We start from the raw sequence: 19,070 nt of genomic DNA on the forward strand, positions 1-19,070 counted from the left end.
GTCGGAATGTCCGACCGTGTGGACAGGGCATAAAGAAACCGGAAGTGACGTTGTTGGAGTGTTTGGAGTTTCTGACGAGTTGGCAAAGTTGACAGAATACCTGCGCCGAGGAAAAAAGACAGCAGGTAAAACCGGCTGGGGCGAGCACACCGCTGGATCATGGGACAGGTGAGTGGCTGTTTTTGAAAAGTCAGCTGCTACAGTTTTTGTAGCTGCTGACTTATTTTTTTCACAGGAGACTGGAGCTCCTCTTTAATGTATAGAATCCATTAAGGTTAAAAAAAAAAAATAAAAAAAAAAAACCTCTCTTTAAAAACCACTTTAAATCAATGGATGACACAGTGTCTGTCTTTTCAATAATTCATAGACCCGAATATATTATCAAATTTTGCGAAGAATCGTTTGATCAGGTTGTTACATGTATGGTCACCAACCAGTCTGCTACTTCTGCTTTTGCAGAAGCTGCCCCCCTCTCTCTCTGCCCCTTGCTGCCTTCCTGCCCTGTGCTGGCACTATGACTCCAGTCCACACCCTACTATTATACAGAGCTCCATTCAATGGAAGCTGTTCTCTGCCTAGCAACCGACTCTACCAACACAGCTTTCCAGCAGATTTTTCTCTTGCACTTTTTAAATGAATATCTGAGGATGATTCCTGAATTGTATGTAACTGATATATTAATATTAACAGCACAGAACATCCCCTTCTTTCTAGGAACATCTCTTTTGTATACATCCTCCCCCTCCCTGTGTCAGTGGTTGGGGCCGTTGCCCTGGAGACGAAGTACACATCTCAGCTGCCGGAAGTCACTCTCACCCTGAGTCTCCTGTAATTCTAATGGAAGTCGTGTTGTGATGCTGAACATACTGAAGGCAACTTAACAGGTAAAAACAAATCATCAGATGTCGTGTGTGATATGCCTTGTATGTTTTCTTTTTATTATTTTAATATCAATAGATTTTTATTGGATAATGAGAAAAAAAATAAACAATTAGATTTCGTTCACATGGATGTAAAACATTTACTCACGTTTACTGGAACAAAAGTTCCTGAGTTATATGATACTTGCTTTTAGATCCATTTTTTATGTGTGTAAACCTGTCCTATTTTCTATTTCAGTACCGGAATGTATACATATGTCTTCAAGCGCAGATTTGTAGATTTTGTGTTATGGATCTGAACGCAGTGCATGTTAATGCCGCTGTGTGGATGTCACCATTGAAAACAATTCTGTTGTGTTCAGATCCATAAATAAAAAATGATGGGTTAAGGTGGAGGGCCACCCTAAAAAACAAAATTACATTAAAATGTTCCAAAAAATCAGAATTTTAATTTTTTTAAAACTTACCAGAAATGCCTGTTGCTAGGCAGATCATCCTAATCTGCCTCTTCCTACTCTGCAGTGATCTTCGGTCTTCTCTCCTCCTTGCATTGTCTTCTGGGGAATGGGGAATGGGAAACTGTGTGTGTCCCAGAACACAGCGTGCCCCATTCACAAATCGCTGCGTGACTCGCGCATGTGCAGTAGGAAATGGGCAGTGAAGCCACAAGGCTCCACTGCCGGTTTCCTTTAGCTAGAATGGCGGCACCAGGACCTGAGAGCCGAGGGTCGGGTCGGCTTTGGGCGGCCGAAATCACGGGCACCCTGGACAGGTAAGTGCGCTTATTAAAAGTCAGCAGCTACAGTGTTTGTAGCTACTGACTTTTACTTTTTTTTTTTTTCAGCTGGCCCTCCCCTTTAATGAGGCCTTACAGAAAATTAGTTGTATGTGTAAAGTAGAACACACCATACATAGCATTGTATCCATTATAGAGAAATATGCTACTATTATATTGTAAAAAGGAAATACTAATGCGCAAACCACAAGGGTATATAATAATATAAGCCTATCAAAGTAGCTGCCAACATAAAGGTACCCTCATGCTAAACATGAATGGTAATAATGGCAAGTAATGTAGCGCTTACTAATAAAAATCAATTAATTGCTTAATTCTCCAAGTGCATGTGCTAAAGTGAAAGGAAATATATACAATAATATTATTTATGTGCAAAATAACAATCAAAAGGTGCTAATGATAATATTAAATCGATTAACATATATCCTATAATGGTGCAAAAAAATCCTGGTAAAAAATGTATATCCGTGATGAAAAATCACATGTGAATTGTTGCAACAAGAAAACTTACACAGTTTATATATTTAAAAAATAAAAAATAAAAGAAAAGATTGCTGCCAAAGTCTTACAAAATCCAATGTGCAATAACATGCAAAAGGCAAAAAAGTGCAGATAATCATCAAACAATGTCTTTAATGATGTCTTTAAATAGTGAAGTAGACAAGTCCCATAAACGTGCAAAGAAAATCCACACGAATAGTAAATCCACACTGTGTAGTTCGGATCATCAGTAATAAAGTGCAAGCGCCAATATCCAGGAAGTTTCCACCATTCAATGTGCATCACACTATTTCCCCCAGCCTCTCACCTCATGTAACGAGGTATTAAGCCTCTCTGTAGATTCCCACAATAGTTGATCGATTTCCAAATAATCTCCTCAGCGTGCTCACACTCACAGGGCAATATGCTTATTTACATGCAGGAAAAGAGAAGGCTCCATAGTGTAATAATTTATCAAAAATTTTATGAAACGTAGTAACTAGGGATGAGCTTCGTGTTCGAGTCGAACATACGTTCGACTCGAACATCGGCTGTTCGCCCGTTCGGCGAATTCCGAACGTTATGGGCCGTTCGCACCAAATTCGTGTGGCGCTCTCGGCCCACAATGCACTGCGATGGCGCAGTGCATTGCTGGCTCATGATTGGCCAAGCATGCACTGTGACCCCACATGCTTGGCCGATCACAGCGCCGGCAGCGAGGAGAGCCATGATTGGCCACAGGCAGGATGCCTGTGGCCAATCATAGCTCAGGCTGTGTAGTACACGCCCCACACTATATAAGGCCGCCAGCGCGTCTGTAGCAGTTAGTGGGTGTTCTGTGTACCTTCAACACAGTATACACCGATCGTTATCAGCCGATTTTTCGTTCTTGCTCTTCTGTAGTGGTTGTTGTCTGCGTGCCCTGACCGCAGTATACACCGCTATATTCACCTATATATCTAGCGATATATCTATCTTTTATAATAGAGCTGTCAGTCAGTGTTAGGAGATTGTGCGTGCTGTCTGCGTCCTCTGAACGCAGTATACACCGCTATATCCACCTATATAGCTAAATATCTTGCTCGTTTTAAATAGAGCTTTCATTCAGTGTTACGAGATTGTGCGTGCTGTCTGCGTGCTCTGAACGCAGTATACACCGCTATATCCACCTATATAGCTAAATATCTTGCTCGTTTTAAATAGAGCTTTTATTCAGTGTTAGGAGATTGTGCGTGCTGTCTGCGTGCTCTGAACGCAGTATACACCGCTATATCCACCTATATAGCTAACTATCTTGCTCGTTTTAAATAGAGCTTTCAGTCAGTGTTAGGAGATTGTGCATGCTGTCTGCGTGCTCTGAACGCAGTATACACCGCTATATCCACCTATATAGCTAAATATCTTGCTCGTTTTAAATAGAGCTTTCATTCAGTGTTAGGAGATTGTGCGTGCTGTCTGTGTGCTCTGAACGCAGTATACACCGCTATATCCACCTATATAGCTAACTATCTTGCTCGTTTTAAATAGAGCTTGCAGTCAGCGGTAGGAGATTGTGCGTGCTGTCTGCATGCTCTGAAAAAGACGGACGGCAAAACAAATTATACAGGGGTGATAACCCTTCCCTATGTTTTCCAAAAAGCTTAAAAATAGTTTTTTTGACTGGAGCTACACTTTAAAAATGTACCGGTTGAAAATTACAAACAGATTCAACTTAACACAACAAACCTACACAGTCCCTGTCTTGTTTGCGCCGCCTGTATACTGCTGTTCTGAGTATATAGGGCCTGGGGGCCACACGTATTTCCTTTTTTTAATATGGGTACGGGGTTCCCCTTAATATGCATACAAGACCCAAAGGGGCTGGTAATGGGCAGGGAGGGCTACCCATGCCATTTTTCTCAATGATTTTCAACCATATTGCAGGAACCAGATATAACATTAAAACAGCAAGCAGCTTTAAATGACGTTATTTCTGTTAAATGTCATTTTGTGCAGGGACTGTTCTAAACACGGGAAACACGTGGCACTTCACAGGCATACTACAGACACCCCCCAGGCACGATATTTAAAGGAATATTTCACTTTTTTTTTCACTTTAATCGTCATTAAAATCAGTGCTCCCGCCAAAACGGCCATTTTTAAAAGTTTTTTTTGCATTGACCCATGTCCCCTGGGGCAGGAGCCAGGTCCCCAAACCCTTTTTAGGACAGTATCTTGCATATTAGCCGTTAAAATTAACACTTTTCATTTCGAACGTTCGAGTCCCGTAGACTTCAATGGGGTTCTAAAGTTCGTTCGAATTTGGGGTCCGTTCGAAAGTTCTGGTGCGAACCGAACCGGGGGGTGTTCGACTCATCCCTAGTAGTAACTTACATTCCAGGTTAAAAACAAACAGTGCTGTATATCCAAGAACTTCTGGTCTCGTCCGCGACCGGAAATGATGTCACCCGGCTCTCTCCTTGACGCGTTGCATCACTGTTCACGTGACTTTTTCAAAGGGTATCACTACTATCATAGCTATAGAACTGTTACAAAAAAAAAAGAATTTATCAGTGGGTTTGATGCCTCGATTTCAGGGGTAGGCAACCTTTTGAGCACGATGTGCCGAAAAATGTTTTCAAAGAAATTGAGCGTGCCGATTTTATAAAAAAAAATGTCAACTTCATACTCTCAATAAAGAAAATGATTTTTTATAAAGTAAATGCTGTAAACTACTTTAGAGTGTGAGTGAGAAATTAACATCCTGCACTCTCACGCCTCAGATCAGCCCCAATTCCTGCACTTTCACACCTCAGACCACTGTACCCCCTGCAAATATGTCCCACCACTGTAACCCCCTGCTCACTGGCCCCACCACTGTAACCCCCCTGCTCATCTGCCCCACCATTGTAACCCCCTGCTCATCTGCCCCACCACTGTAACCCCCTGCTTGTCTGCCCCACCTCTGTAACCCCCCTGCTTGTCTGCCCCACCACTGTAACCCCCCTGCTCATCTGCCCCACCACTGTACCCCCATGCTCATCTGCCCCACCATTGTAACCCCCTGCTCGTCTGCCCCACCACTGTAACCCCCTGCTCATCTGCCCCACCACTGTAACCCCCCCTGATCATCTGCCTCAACGCTTTAACCCCACTGTACATCTGCCCCACCAATGTACCATCCTGCTCATCTTCCCCAGCAGTGTACCCCCTTTCTCATCTGCCCCACCAATGTACCTCCTTTCTCATCTGCTCCACCACTGTAACCCCCTGCAAATCTGCCCCGCCACTGTAAAATGGTCACCATGATTTTTTCTATTGGCTGAATAAGGGGGAGGTGACCATATTCCTGTATTTAAAGTCAGCTCTTTGAACCAGAAATTAGGTCCTTCATGACGTCCTGTTGGAGGGTGAAAGGCATTGGCGCAATTTCCTGTTTCGAGTCCAAGTGGCGTTACGTTCAGTTGTCTGTTGAGCACACGCTAGCAGCGGCATTTCCCATTGCAATCTTTTGCTACATGCTTGAGTTTACTCTATATTCTGTAAGTACCCATTTTTAGTTTGCGCAATAAAATCTTTGCCAAGCAGTACTTCACTAGCAGTCCCCTTCTTATATCTCATTTTGGGCATTAATATCTACACCTGTCATGATAATGGGAGATCTTATTGTATCCTGATATGAACAATCAACAATCTAAGCCTGAACGACCCCTAGACTGAAATTCTCAGTGTTGGGGCAGAGGAGCGAAGAGGTACATTGGTGGGACAGAAGAGCAGGGGGATACTGCGTTGGGGCAGAGGAGCAGGGGGTACAGAGGTAGGGCAGATGTGCAGAGGAGAAAGGAGGTATATTGGTGGAACACATGAGCAGGGGGTTACAGTGGTGGGGCAGAAGATATGAGGGAACAGAGGTGGGACAGATGTGTAGGAGGTACAGTAGTAGGGCAGATGAGAAAGGAGGTTACAGTGGTGGGGCAGATGAGTAGATAAGTTCAGTGTTAGCACAGATGAGAGGATGGTTCAGTGGTAGAGCAGATGTGCATGGAGGTACAGTGGTGGGGCATATGAGAAAGGGGGAAACACTGGTGGGGCAGATCTACAGGGGATTACAGAGGTGGGACAGATGGGCAGGGGGGTACAGAGGTGGGGCAGATGTGTAGGGGGTTACAGTGGCGGGTGACACGCTTCATTCAAAGTCCCATGACCAATTTTTCTCTGCAAATACATGTAATTAGAGATGGAGGCTTGCCACAGTGGCTATGTCAGGTCACACTCTGTTTTTGTATGTTCTGCTCTGCCTTGGTTCCCATTTTTTTGGAGACATTTTTTGCCTCCATGGGGTTCCTTCCCATGTTGTTTCCTACACGAGAGTTCAATTTACGTCTTGTTTTTGGAGAGCCTTTTGCAAATCCCTTAATATTGTCTTGGATTTTTCCTCTTCTTACCAGCCTCAATCCAATGGACAGACTGAGAGGGTTAATCAAGAGTTAGAGATCTTTCTTTGCACCTTAGGCCGCGTACACACGCGGGGACTGTTCGCCCAACTTTGTCCGCTGAACAGTGTTTCGGCGGACAGTCCGCTCGTGTGTGGGCTTTCAGCGAACAGTCCGCTGAACAAGGTTTTTCGGAAATTCCGAAAAACTGTCCGCTGAAACTTTGTTTCAGCGAACAGTCCCCTCGTGTGTAGGCTTGTTCGTCAAACTAAGTTCCGCGCATGCTCAGAAAGGATTTACACGCCGAAAGTTATAATGCAGTGTATAGGACGTTGTATTTTCCGTCCCGTCGTACGTGCCGTTCACGTCATCGCGCACGGTTTCAGCAAACTGTTCGTTCGTCGTGTGTGGGCAAGTCCGTCCATGCTAATTTTGAGCGGACTGTTTGCTGAAACTGTTTGACGGACAAAGTTGGGCGAACAGTCCCCGCGTGTGTACGCGGCCTAAGTCTTTGCTCATTATGATGATTGGTCCTCTCTACTCCCGTGGGCAGAATTCTCTCACAAAAATCATGTAAATTTCAGTTCTTAGAAGACACCCTTTTTTACATTTAATGGAAAACACCCTCAACTCCCTCTTCCCATGACCTGTTCTCCAGATATTCTAGCTTTGGCTATTGCTCAGGAGTCTTTCAATTCTATTTGAGGTGACGTTCATGATTCCCTCCAGGCAACTGCTGACAAATTCGAATGCTTTGCTAATCGCCTTCTCTACAGCCAGGGGACAAAGTCTGGCTCTCCACCAGGATTATTAAGCTCCTAGTTCCTTCTCTGAAGTTTGCCCCAAGATTCATTGGTCCATACACCACAACTAGGGCAGCCAGCAAAAAATGTGGGGCCCCTTACAAAGCTTTAGGCCTGGACACCCCCTAAACCTGATCACTAATATTCCCCAGGGTCCCGCCCACTGGCCGCCCCACCGAATCTGCCCACTAGCCATCCCATCAAGTCCTTCAGTGCCTTAGCCCCTCTCACACCTGTACGCACTGAGCCCCCTCACACCTGTACGCTCTGAGCCCCCTCACACCTGTACGCTCTGAGCCCCTTCACACATGTACACTCCTAGCACTACTCATGTGTGTATAGGACAAGCACGTATACACACACACAGGCATGTACACAGACAGAGACATGTACACACACAGGCATGTACACACACAACCCTGCCTTCTCATATCCCTGCCAGTCGGCCAGGCCCGTCCAGATGCTAGGGCCCCTTACAAGTGTATGGGCTGTACCCCCCTGATGGCGGCCCTGACCACAACCTCTAAACTGAATCCGGTTTGTTTCAAACTCCAGATTCCTAAAAGCCTCAAAATCTCTAACTCCTTCCATGTTTCCCTTTTGAAGCCTTTAGTCATCAATAAGTTCTCTTGTCCTCTCTCTACAGCGGCCTTGGTCTCTGAGGATAATCAGGAGTACAGGGTTAGTCAAATTTTGGATTCTCGGCTCTGTAGAGGCATTCTTCAGTACCTCATGCATTGGAAAGGGTTTGGTCCTGAGCAGAGATCTTGGATGGCTACATCTGAGGTCTTTGCGCCTCATCTGTTGAGGAGGAGGTTTCATCTGAAGTTTTCATGAACAAATTTGCTACTGAGGGGGCATATTTGGCCCCCGTGGCCATACCTTTCCTTGGTTTTAAGTATTGTTTGTCATGCTCATAGCCAAGTCCAAAGCCTAAAACAGAAAATTATTTTGTTTCTTCTTAATGTTTGTACTATTAGGGGTCCATACGACTGCTTTACTTGCATGTTGCCGTTTAATGTTGGTGTATAGAGAGTTGACATCTATACTAGCCAATATGTTTTCCTCATCCACCTCCACTTCCTGCAGTAATTCCATAAGGTTTCTGCTGTCTTTCAGATAAGCTGGGCATCTCTGAGCCAAAATAAAAAATAAAATTTAGACCTGAATCCGATTTTCTACTGTTAAATGGATTACTGATTCTTCATTATTAGACAAGATAACTGCAGAGCAATAATGAACTATAAATTAGAAAAACTTTGAGCAAAGAAATGCCCCAGAAAAGCTCTTTGAGAATCAACCACGGTATATCCAAAAGATGATAATAAACTTTATTTTTGTATCAAAAGAGTGCATAAAATTCCAAAAATGAGTTGGACAATACAGAATCGAAAGTACATCCCCATTATACCCAGAAGTAAAAAACATACATACAAGACATGACAACGTTGTCACACTAGGCACCGGACCAACATATCCCACTCATACATATGCCCAGCTAAATTGACTAATTGGTGCTGCTATATAAATAATATAAAAAACATAAATCTGAAAAAAAACAGGCACAGTATCAAGGACTGATGGTAGGTAGGTTGTTTAGCTAAATGTCCATAACGGACTTGTTACAATTCCTAAAGTCCATATTTCAAAAAAAAATTCCAAAAACAAAAATGAGCCGTGATCCGACCCCGACAGATACTAGTGTTCAAGCTGAAATGCCGTAGTTATCACCAAGGATTTTATCAAAATGGAATATAATTAAGCAATCTGGTATATTCACAAGAGCAATGTGAAAGTCATGCGTGTCATCCCAGTCATGATATATGCTACTGCAGTATGCACAATACACACAGTCACATCACATAATCATGTAATCGCTGCTCTTAAAGGCTGCAAGAACAGATCTAAGTATTCCCCCATTCCGGCAAAAAGGGAATCGACTCCACTAACAATGGGTCTGCTGGGAGGATTGGAAGGATTCTTCTGAACCTTGGGCAGTTGATAAATGACAGGGACCCTAGGGGCATCAAACACTAGATATCTGGCTTCCTTTTTGTTAACAATACCTTCATCTTGTGCCTTTTTTACTAATCGTTTTAGCTTGGCCTTGTATTTGATTTTTGGATTACCTTTTAATTTTTCATACATTTCCACATCATGCACTAACCTATTTAATCCCGCTAGATAATCTGATTTATTGAGGATGACCAAGCCACCCCCTTTGTCAGCGCCTCTAGTGACAATCTGTTTGTTCTGTTCCAAATAATTTAGACCTCCTTCTATTTTACCTTTATGTCTACTGGGCTTTGTTTGTATGTTCTCTAAATTTTGTTCCACTAGGGTTTTAAATACTTCTGAAAAATGATTGTTGGTGTTTTTAGGGCTAAACACTGAATTTTTCCTCAAATTGGTCTGGTCATAATGAGAAGGCTCCTGTACTACAGGAAAGCTGGCCCTGTTGAAATGTTTCTTGATATTCAATTTCCTCATGAATTTTTGAAAGTCAATAAAGACATCAAATGTGTTGAGGTTCTTATCTGGGGCATATTTCAGGCATAACTTTTAATTCATCTACTGTAAATGTGGCATCACTAAGGTTGAAGATCCCTTGCATTAAGTCTCTCCCCTTTTCCCTCCTCTGCATCTTCTGGGCTTTAGTTTCTTAGTTACTCTCCATATGATCTGGGGGGTGCCTTGGGATACCAAGGTCTACATTCCCCTCCCCCATTCTCCTGGGGGTACTGACCTCACCTTCTCCCTCTGAAAAAAGATGCTCCTCTCCCCCCCAGTGGGGAGCCTCCATACCCACTCCTCTGAAAATCCCCTCTAAAATTGTTATGACCTGGGTAACTTTTTTGTCCTCTAGTGGGGGGACCCCCTCTGTGTTGGAGTGGAGTCCAACCAGAACTACCCCATCCTCTATTGTCCCTATGACCATCTTGGTAATGGTAACCACTAGGGGTGTATTTAAAGTTGGCTCTTTGAACTGGAAATTAGGTCCTTGATAACACCCTGTGGGAGGACGAAATGCATTGACGCAATTGACGAGTCCAAGTGACGTCATGTCTGGTTGTTGGTGGAACGTACGCCAGCAGTGGCGTTTCCCATTGCAGTCTTTTGCTAAATGCTTGATTTTAATCTACATTCTGTAAGTACCCATTTTTAGTTTGCGCAATAAAATCTAAGCATTACTTTACCATCAGTCCCCTTCAGTCACCTTCTTTTATCTTATTTTGGACATTAATATTTACACATGGCTGTTATGATTATGGGAGATCTTCTTTGTATCCTGATGTGAATTTGCCATCCCTGGCCAACAATCTAAGCCTGAACGACCCCTAGATTGAAAAGCTAGGGTCCATTCCATCCGGTGAGTGGGGACACAGGAGGGGGTGTGGCGCACCTCGAATTTTGTAGCACTATTGCACTTTATTGATTGGAGCACATCATTCACCTTTCACATTTCTGTTATATTTATGCACTATTGTGAGCGCTGTAATTCATTTATTTTACATTTTTTCAAGTGCATAGCACCTGGTGTACAACAGCTGCAGATTTTATAGTATTCAATATTTGTTCACATATATCTTTTCTCACTTCTAGCGCGAATATATATATATATATATATATATATATATATATAGCCATATCTATCTATATATATATATATATATATATATATATATATATATATATATATAAAAAAATATAAAAATTCACTTTGGTCTGTGAAGTAAGCTGGTACAGTGGCTGTCGGTGGAGAAGTGTGTGGGTGTAGTAGTTGTCTGTGAAGTGAGTGGGTATAGTGGCAATCAGTTTCAGTAGCAGTCATGCAGTGGTAATCAGTCAAGTATGCAGTTGCAGTTGGTCAATCCTTACTCATCTGCTGGTCTCAAGGCTCTGATACTTGCAGGAGTGATGGGATGCCAGCACCATCTTTACAAACTTTACTACAATTAAAAACGTATCTGCTAGCAAATTTCTTTTTACTAGTAACGGTACAATAGTAGAAGCTCTACTGGGTACAATACATTTGAGATGTCGATTGCGCTCTAATCGAAGTGAGGGCTGGCATTAACCATCACATAGCAAAACTGGAAGTGACTAAATCTGGAAGTCCAGACCAGAGCTTTGTGTCTACTTGAAGTTTTCTATTTTGCTTTTGTAGTTCTCTTTTTAATGATTATATTTGTAATTATATATATTTGCAAGCATTGCCATCTTAATTTGAAGTTCCATAAATATATATAATTTATATGTTCATACATTGCAGGGATGTCACAATGGATTTACACACAGAAAACATGGCTCACATTTTGGAAAATGATAATTTTTTCAAGACTTCATAGTAAGTATGGTTACCTTTCAATATTCAATTTTTTAAAGAGATGGTGGACCTTAATACCTCACTGCTCAGCAATGTCATTCTGCAGATTGTGATTACACAGCCAGGGTTCGCTCAGGCTGGGTTCACACTATTGCAAATTGGATGTGGATTTTCCACATCCAATTCGCATGTCAGGAGATTGTGACCGGCTCTCTATGGAGCTGGTTCACGCATCTCTGGAGCGGCTCTGATGCGAATTGCACTGGAGTCCTGTGCGTCTTTTGGTCCATTTCAGATCCGAATTCAGCCAAAGATTCACATTCTTTTAAAGAATTAAAGTATATTCTTGATAAATAGCCAACCTCTCCTTCTAAATATTCAGAGGGTCTCCAAACTTTCTAAACAAGGGGCCAGTTTACTGCTCTTCAGAAGGGCTGGGCTATAGCCAGTGGGAGTATTAATTGTCTTGGTGTCAGTGGGCGTAAACAGTGCTCTATCTTTTTTTATTAGGGGAGGAATAGTGCCCCATCATTGGTGTCAGTGGGAGGAATAGTGCCCCATCATTGGTGTCAGTGGGAGGAATAGTGCCCTATAGTTGGTGTCATTGTTAGTAATAGTGCCCCCATCATTAATGTCAGAGGGAGGAATAGTACTGCACTGTTGGTGTCAATAGGAGGAATTGTGCCCCGTTGGTGGTGTCAGTAGGAGGAATAGTGCCTCATTCTTGGTGTTGGTGGGAAGTATAGTACCCCATCGTTGGTGTCATTGGGATGAATACGTTCCTCATCATTGGTGTCAGTGGGAGGAATAGTGCCTCATCGTTATTGTTGTCAATGGGAGGAATAGTGCCTCATCGTTCCTCTCAGTGGGAGAAATAGTGCTGTATCATTGGTGTCAGTGGGAGGAATTGTGACCCATTGTTGATGTCAGTTGGTGGCAGGATTTATGCCCCATTCTTGGTGTCAGTAGGAGGAATAGTACCTTGTATCAGTGGAAGAATAATGCCCAATAAAGGCAAGCAAAGGTCCAATCCAGTCCTCGGGCCACAGTTTGGCGGCCAATGGAATATACTATTGCCCTGGCTATAATACTGTACAGTGGTTTATATACGAGTCACTGACTCATAACAGGTATGAAGTTCACCTGATTTGTGTGCTTGTTCCAGGTCAGTGCCTCAGAACAGCAGTCAGGCAGCTAGCATCTTCAGCAATAGCATCCTCCATTTTTTTTTCCATTTTTCTAAGAACGGGTTTCCTTTAAAATGTTCTGCAGACACTTTCTGCATAATCTGATCCACTTTCCACATTTTTTATGCCTGAACTCAATACAGATATAAAAATTACAAATGAATATACAAACTCATTGAATGTATTTTAAATGCAGCTTGCGTAAGTACCTGAATATGTCCTAATATCAGTCTCCTGTAATGCCCTTTACAGCAGGACTCAGAGAGAGGGTATCTGGCATAGGTATGTCTGTATTTTGTAATTTTACAACCTGAAATCATTTTTATATTTTTTTGCCGGAATTTCTATAATCTGATATACACATTATAGTTAAAACAGAATGCCAGCCAAAAATAATGAGATAAAAATGAACAAACCGTTAAAAGATAAAATGAAACCAGCTGTAGCTGTAAATTTATTTTTCAATCCAGAGATTTCCCCCACATTCATTTTTTTTTCTGCCACTAGATGTCCTTGGTATGATGGTTGGCATTATTCCACCCACTTCCTCTAAGCCCATGATCTGCCCCAGACTGCAAATTGACAGTAAAAGGAGAAGCACCACAGTACTAATGCTCATCTGTCACTGTGCTTTCTCCTCCTGTCAGCATGCTTCTTGTGATAAACGAAATAGCTCATTAAAATGCCTCTTCGTCTCAGACTCAGGTACTTGCACTGCTTGCAATAAAAAAAACATTTAAAGATGTATTATTGGATACAGAGCTGCATTATTTTGTCTTATTTTTGTGCCCACAGTTCAATTTTAACATCATGGAGGTGCAATATACTTTTATTGTAACACGTAATTAATTAAACAAAACATTTACCTACAATATGTGTTAAAGGCATGTATGACTTGCAATTCCATTCTAACTTGATGCTGACGGGTTATAAAACTTTATAGCACTAATGCCGCGTACACACGACTGGACTTTGCGGCAGACTAGGTCCGACGGACTTTCGGTGGGGGTTCAGACGGACTGAACGGACTTGGCCACACACAATTATACCAAAGTCCAACGGATTCGAACGTGATGACGTACGACCGGACTAGAATAAGGAAGTTCATAGCCAGTAGCCAATAGCTGCCCTAGCGTTGATTTTCGTCCATCGGACTAGCATACAGACGAGCGGATTTCTCCATAGGAACTAGGTCCGGCGGAGTTCCGGTGGAAAAATTTGAAATATGTTCTATTTCTAAAGTCCGTCAGATTTTTGGACAGCAAAGGTCCGATGGAGCCCATACACAATCCGTCGGACCTTTGCTGTCGAAAAAAAGTCTGGTCGTGTGTACGCGGCATAAATGTACCTAGTGGATCCTCTTTGGACACTTCACTCACATGTGAACGGGTCTTTGGGCTTTGTGCCAAGCAGTTGTAATATGCCCCCTACTGGACACATCATGAGAATAAATGGTGATACCCATCAGAGTTACATGGCTATTTGTTAAGCAAAGCATGGTCCTAGGGAGATTATTACATACCGGAAGCTGGAGGAGTGTGATTCAGCTTACCCATGTTCATTTTAACCACGTTGCATCTGGGGCAATTTTTATATTTTTTACACATGTTAAAATTAGCAATTAATGCTAGAAAATTACTCAGAACCCCCAAACACTATACATTTTCTGAAAGCAGAGGTCTTGAAGAATAAAATGATGGCTGTTGCAATTTTTTATGTTGCACGGAATTTACTCAGCCATTTATCAAACTCATATTTTCAAGAATTTTAGTGAACACAAAATAATACCCATTTTTTTGGAAAAATGTATAAGATTCAGTTGCATTGAGTAAATAGATACAAAACAAATCAAGACTCATAACTGTGTGCGCCCAGGAAATGGAAGAAAATACGGTACCTAAAAATGTTCATAGGTGACATTTTAACCCCTTCAGATCTGCGCTATAGCCGAATGATGGCTACAATGGGAACCTACTCAATACTCAATAGATGTCCTCCCCTTTGCACACCATGCCCCTTACCACATGATCAGCTGTCAGCCAATGACAGCTGATCATGTGATGTAAACAGAAGATTGGTAATTGTTTTTTTTTTTTCTCACGCTGACAGAGTGAGGAGTAAAAAAAAAGCCAATCACTGACTTCTGTGCAAGGGATATCGGTCCCAAAGAGGAAGATGCACAGCCATCTCATCTGTGCTCAGTAGTGCTGCCTGCCAGTGCCACCTGCCAGTGCCTACAGTGCCATGAATCAGTGCCCACCATTGCATAACAGTGCCAGCAATCAGTGCCATCTATTAATGCCCACTAGTGGTGCCAATCAGTGCCTCATGAGTGCCACCTAGCAGTGCTGCCTATCAGTGTTACCTACCCTTGCCGATCAGTGCCCATCACTGTCACATATCAGTGCCCATCAGTGCCAGCTATAAGAGCCACTTATCAGTGCCCTTCAGTGCCATCTATCAATGCCCTCCAGTGCCAACCATCAGTGCCACCTATTAGTGCCCTTCAGTGCCACCTATCAGTGCCCTTCAGTGCCAGCCATCAGTGCCACCTCTCAGTGCCCACCAGTGCCACCTCATCAGTGCCTACCGGTGCTACCTATCACTGCCCATTAGGGCCGCCTTATCAGTACCCAACAGTGCAGGCTATTGGTGCCCATGAGTGCATCCTATCAGTGCCCATCAGTGCAGCCTCATCAGCGTAGATCAATGAAGGAGAAAAAATACCAGTTTGCAAAGTTTAATAACAAAATATAAAACGGTTTTGTATTTTTTTTTTTATTTCGGTCTTTTTACATTTTTTTAACAAAACATAAAAACCCAGAGGTGATCAAAATACCACCAAAAGAAAACTCTATTTGTGGGAAAAAAAGGATAAAATTGTCATTTGTGTTGTATGACCACACAATTGTCATTCAAAGAGTGACAGCGCTGAAAGCTGAAAATTGGTCTGGGCAGAAGGGGGGTTTAAGTCCCAGTAAGCAAGTGGTTAACAGACAGCAATAAAGACTTGGCAGGGGTTCCAATCCCTTATAACTCTATCCAAATCTAAAAGAAAAAGTTTTTGCTTTTAGTTATACTCTTGCTTTATTGATAAATAAGATATATCTATTGGCTCTTGTTATGTAGAAGAGAAAGTCATATATGCCATCTGCTGTTCATCATGAATGTATTGCTCTAGCAGTGTCATTTATAATGTGCACTTTATATCAGAAGCTTGGATTGCCATTCGTATTGGATCTGTGTATGAATTATTCATTGTGGTGAAATTAAAAACTGATGTATATGTTTACATGTAATGTTTTTTGTTACATTAAGCCAAGAACCACAAGAAGGCTTGACATCAGTTCCCATAAGAGCAAAACCTTTATGGCAGGACGTGAAAGTCAACAACGTGAAGTATGATGGAGGATTACTGGTGACGCATGTCAATCAGACTCATGATCTGCTGGTAAGGATGATGTTTGCTCACATAGAATCAGCTGTGTTGTTCAGAGGAGAGGCTGCCAAAACACACAGATCACCAGTAAATGGGGAATTAGACCAACTGATTATCTATGTCAATTTGCCTGTTTTGGGTACAAAAAAGGTAACCCCACATGACACTTTGGCCTACTGTAACCCGGGTTATTTTTCTCAGAGAATAGGTGCAGGAACTCTGCCTGTCCCTCCTTTGAATCACCTTTATCTCAGCCTATTACCCACCCCCAAACACTATCCAGCAACAATAGATCCTCCGCATGAACAATAGCATACCTTCCAACTTTCTGAGATGGGAATGAGGGACACATATGAGCAAAAGTATGTAGCCATAGGAAACAACCCCTGTCATGCCCCCTTTAAAGGAGAACTGTACAAGAAAAAAATAAAGATTGGTTAAACCTACAAGTGCTTTTTACCACTACTATTCTTTTATATCGTCTTTTGAAGTTTACGGATGCAGCAATTTAGACATTTAATGAAAGGTTTAGCACTGGGCAACGCTTTTTGATAGATAAGTAGTGCATTTTTTTTTTTTCAATTTAAAAGAGTTTATTAAGCCAATAAACAGATACAGTAGAAAACAAGGGTTACATCATATTACCGTATACAGCAAAATATCCAACAGGTAAACAGTAAGTCTGAGCTTGTCTTCAAAAGAAAAGAAGAAATCAATTTGTCACCTGAGCAGCAAATCCGTTACAAGAACGGTTTCAAGACGTAATCCAGGTGTATACACAAACACATTGAAATCATGCCAATAAAACTAATTGTACATAAGAATCAGTAGCCAGGTATCTGTAGTTCTTGGCAATGGATTCCAAAGAAGGAGGTAGGTATAAGGAGATGAAGAAAAGAATAAAAGGAGAAAAGAAAAAGCAGGTATGAACAAAGGTGGAGAAGAGTAAGAGAGAGCAAGGCGACAACGGAGAGCGATCCCCTCTCAACGGAGGGGGTCCGTCAGCTCCTCCCCACCGGGCCCGGAAGGGAGGGGGAACCGGAGAGCCACATTCCACCTAATGTAGGTGTATCACAATCACCCCTTAGTGAGTCTAGAAAAAGCATCCGAGTACCTGAAAAGTACCCACGGGGACCAGGTTGTGTGAAATCTGTCAGCCGTTTCATCGGCAATAGCGAACGTCTCCTCCATTGTATAAATAAGGTTAACCAGACCCAGCCATTCTTTCACTGTCGGTATTAGTTGGGATTTCCAATATTTAGGGATCAGTGATTTTGCTGCCATTAGAAGGTGTTTGGTCAGGGATCTTTTATATCGCCCCAGTGAGAGGTCAGAGATGTGAAGTAAGCAACAGGCCGGGGAGAGAGTCATCTTGGTTTCTGTTATCTGTCTAACTAGCCCCAACACTTGATCCCAATAGCTACTTATCTTGGGGCAGTTCCACCAGATATGTAGCATATCGCCCTTAGCCTCGCCGCATCTCCAACACAAGTCTGAGGACAGCGGGTACCATCTCTTCACTTTATCCGTGGCATACCAATGTGAGAGAAGCTTATATGAATTCTCCTGCAATCTAGTGCTAATAGAGCACTATGCGCTAGTATACAAGCATTTTGCCATTGCATGTCCGTAAACTGTGTTTGGAGAGCCGACTCCCACTGAACCCTGAATCTGGGTGCTTCCTGGTCCTCAAGGTCGTGTAAGAATGTGTATAAGACGGAGGTGGTTCTCACCACTGGTTCGCCCTTGTGACATAAGGATTTGAAGGTGGTGAGATCCCCCAACATGGTCTGTTTCCTTGTGGGCGTCAGTATGTAGTGGCAAGCTTGTCTATAGCTCCAAAAGGATAGCGCTCGGAGTGAGATGTCGTCCCGTAAATCGGTGTACGAACGCGTCTGACCTGCCGATATAAAGTGGGAGGCGAGAATGGGAGAAGAATCCGCAGGTAAGAAAGAACCAGGCTCTAGGCCCGGGGGAAGTCTGGGTTTTGGGTCAAAGGGGACATAGGGCCTGGTACTGTCGCTGTCCGGTGTGAGGCAGCAAGTTTATGGAAAATTTTCAGAGTGGCCCTGATTAGGGGGTGTTGTGCAAAACCCACTGGACATTTGTTCCAAGGTATCCAAGGCGAGAATTTAAGAGGTGTTAGCGAGAAACTTTCCTCTAGGGAGACCCAGTCCTTTCTGTTAGCGTGACAGTGCCAGTCGATAATGCGCGTGAGATGCGTTGCATAATAGTAGAATTTAAAATCGGGGAACCCCAGTCCTCCCTCTGTCTTAGGGCGTGTTAGAGTGCGTAAACGATTACGGGGTTTCTTATCGGCCCATAGAAATTTCCGCAAAATAGATTGTAGGTGTTTAAAAAAATTAGCTGGAAGTTCAACAGGCAAAGTGTGAAGTAAATACAATACCCTGGGTAGTGTCACCATTTTAATGACGGCTGCCCTGCCAAACCAGGAAAAGTGTTTAAGGGACCACTTGGTTAAATCTAATTCTAATCGGCGTAACAAGGGTACAACATTTTTGGCGTAAATGGCGGGGAGTTGTGGGGTGAGCTGAATCCCTAGGTAAGTCAATGAATCTGTAACCCATTTGAAGGAGCTATTCTGTTGGGCCAAATGAAGTGTAGCTGGGGGCAACGAAAGGTTCATCGCCTCGGATTTAGTGTAATTCATTTTAAGATTTGATATGTAACCGAAGATAGAAAAGGCCTTAAGTAGATTGGGGATTGAGGTGTGGGGCTGTACCA

At 42.7% G+C, this 19,070-nt stretch overlaps 1 protein-coding gene across 1 annotated transcript in view; it reads left to right on the plus strand.

Annotated features, from left to right (window-relative positions):
- The first annotated feature begins 657 nt into the window (after positions 1-657).
- VWA3A (von Willebrand factor A domain containing 3A) overlaps positions 658-19,070 on the plus strand; it is a 124,408-nt gene continuing 105,995 nt past the window's right edge. The window contains exons 1-3 of the mRNA XM_077448997.1: positions 658-884; positions 11,646-11,720; positions 16,205-16,337. Of these exons, the coding sequence (XP_077305123.1) occupies positions 11,656-11,720; positions 16,205-16,337 (198 nt within the window). The 5' untranslated portion in view covers positions 658-884; positions 11,646-11,655. The remainder of the gene's footprint in view (positions 885-11,645; positions 11,721-16,204; positions 16,338-19,070) is intronic.

This window comes from Lithobates pipiens, unplaced genomic scaffold, assembly GCF_037356315.1.
Source record: "Lithobates pipiens isolate NorthernLeopardFrog02 unplaced genomic scaffold, aLitPip1_a1.2 Scaffold_22, whole genome shotgun sequence".
In the NCBI taxonomy this organism is placed as follows: Eukaryota; Metazoa; Chordata; class Amphibia; order Anura; family Ranidae; genus Lithobates; species Lithobates pipiens.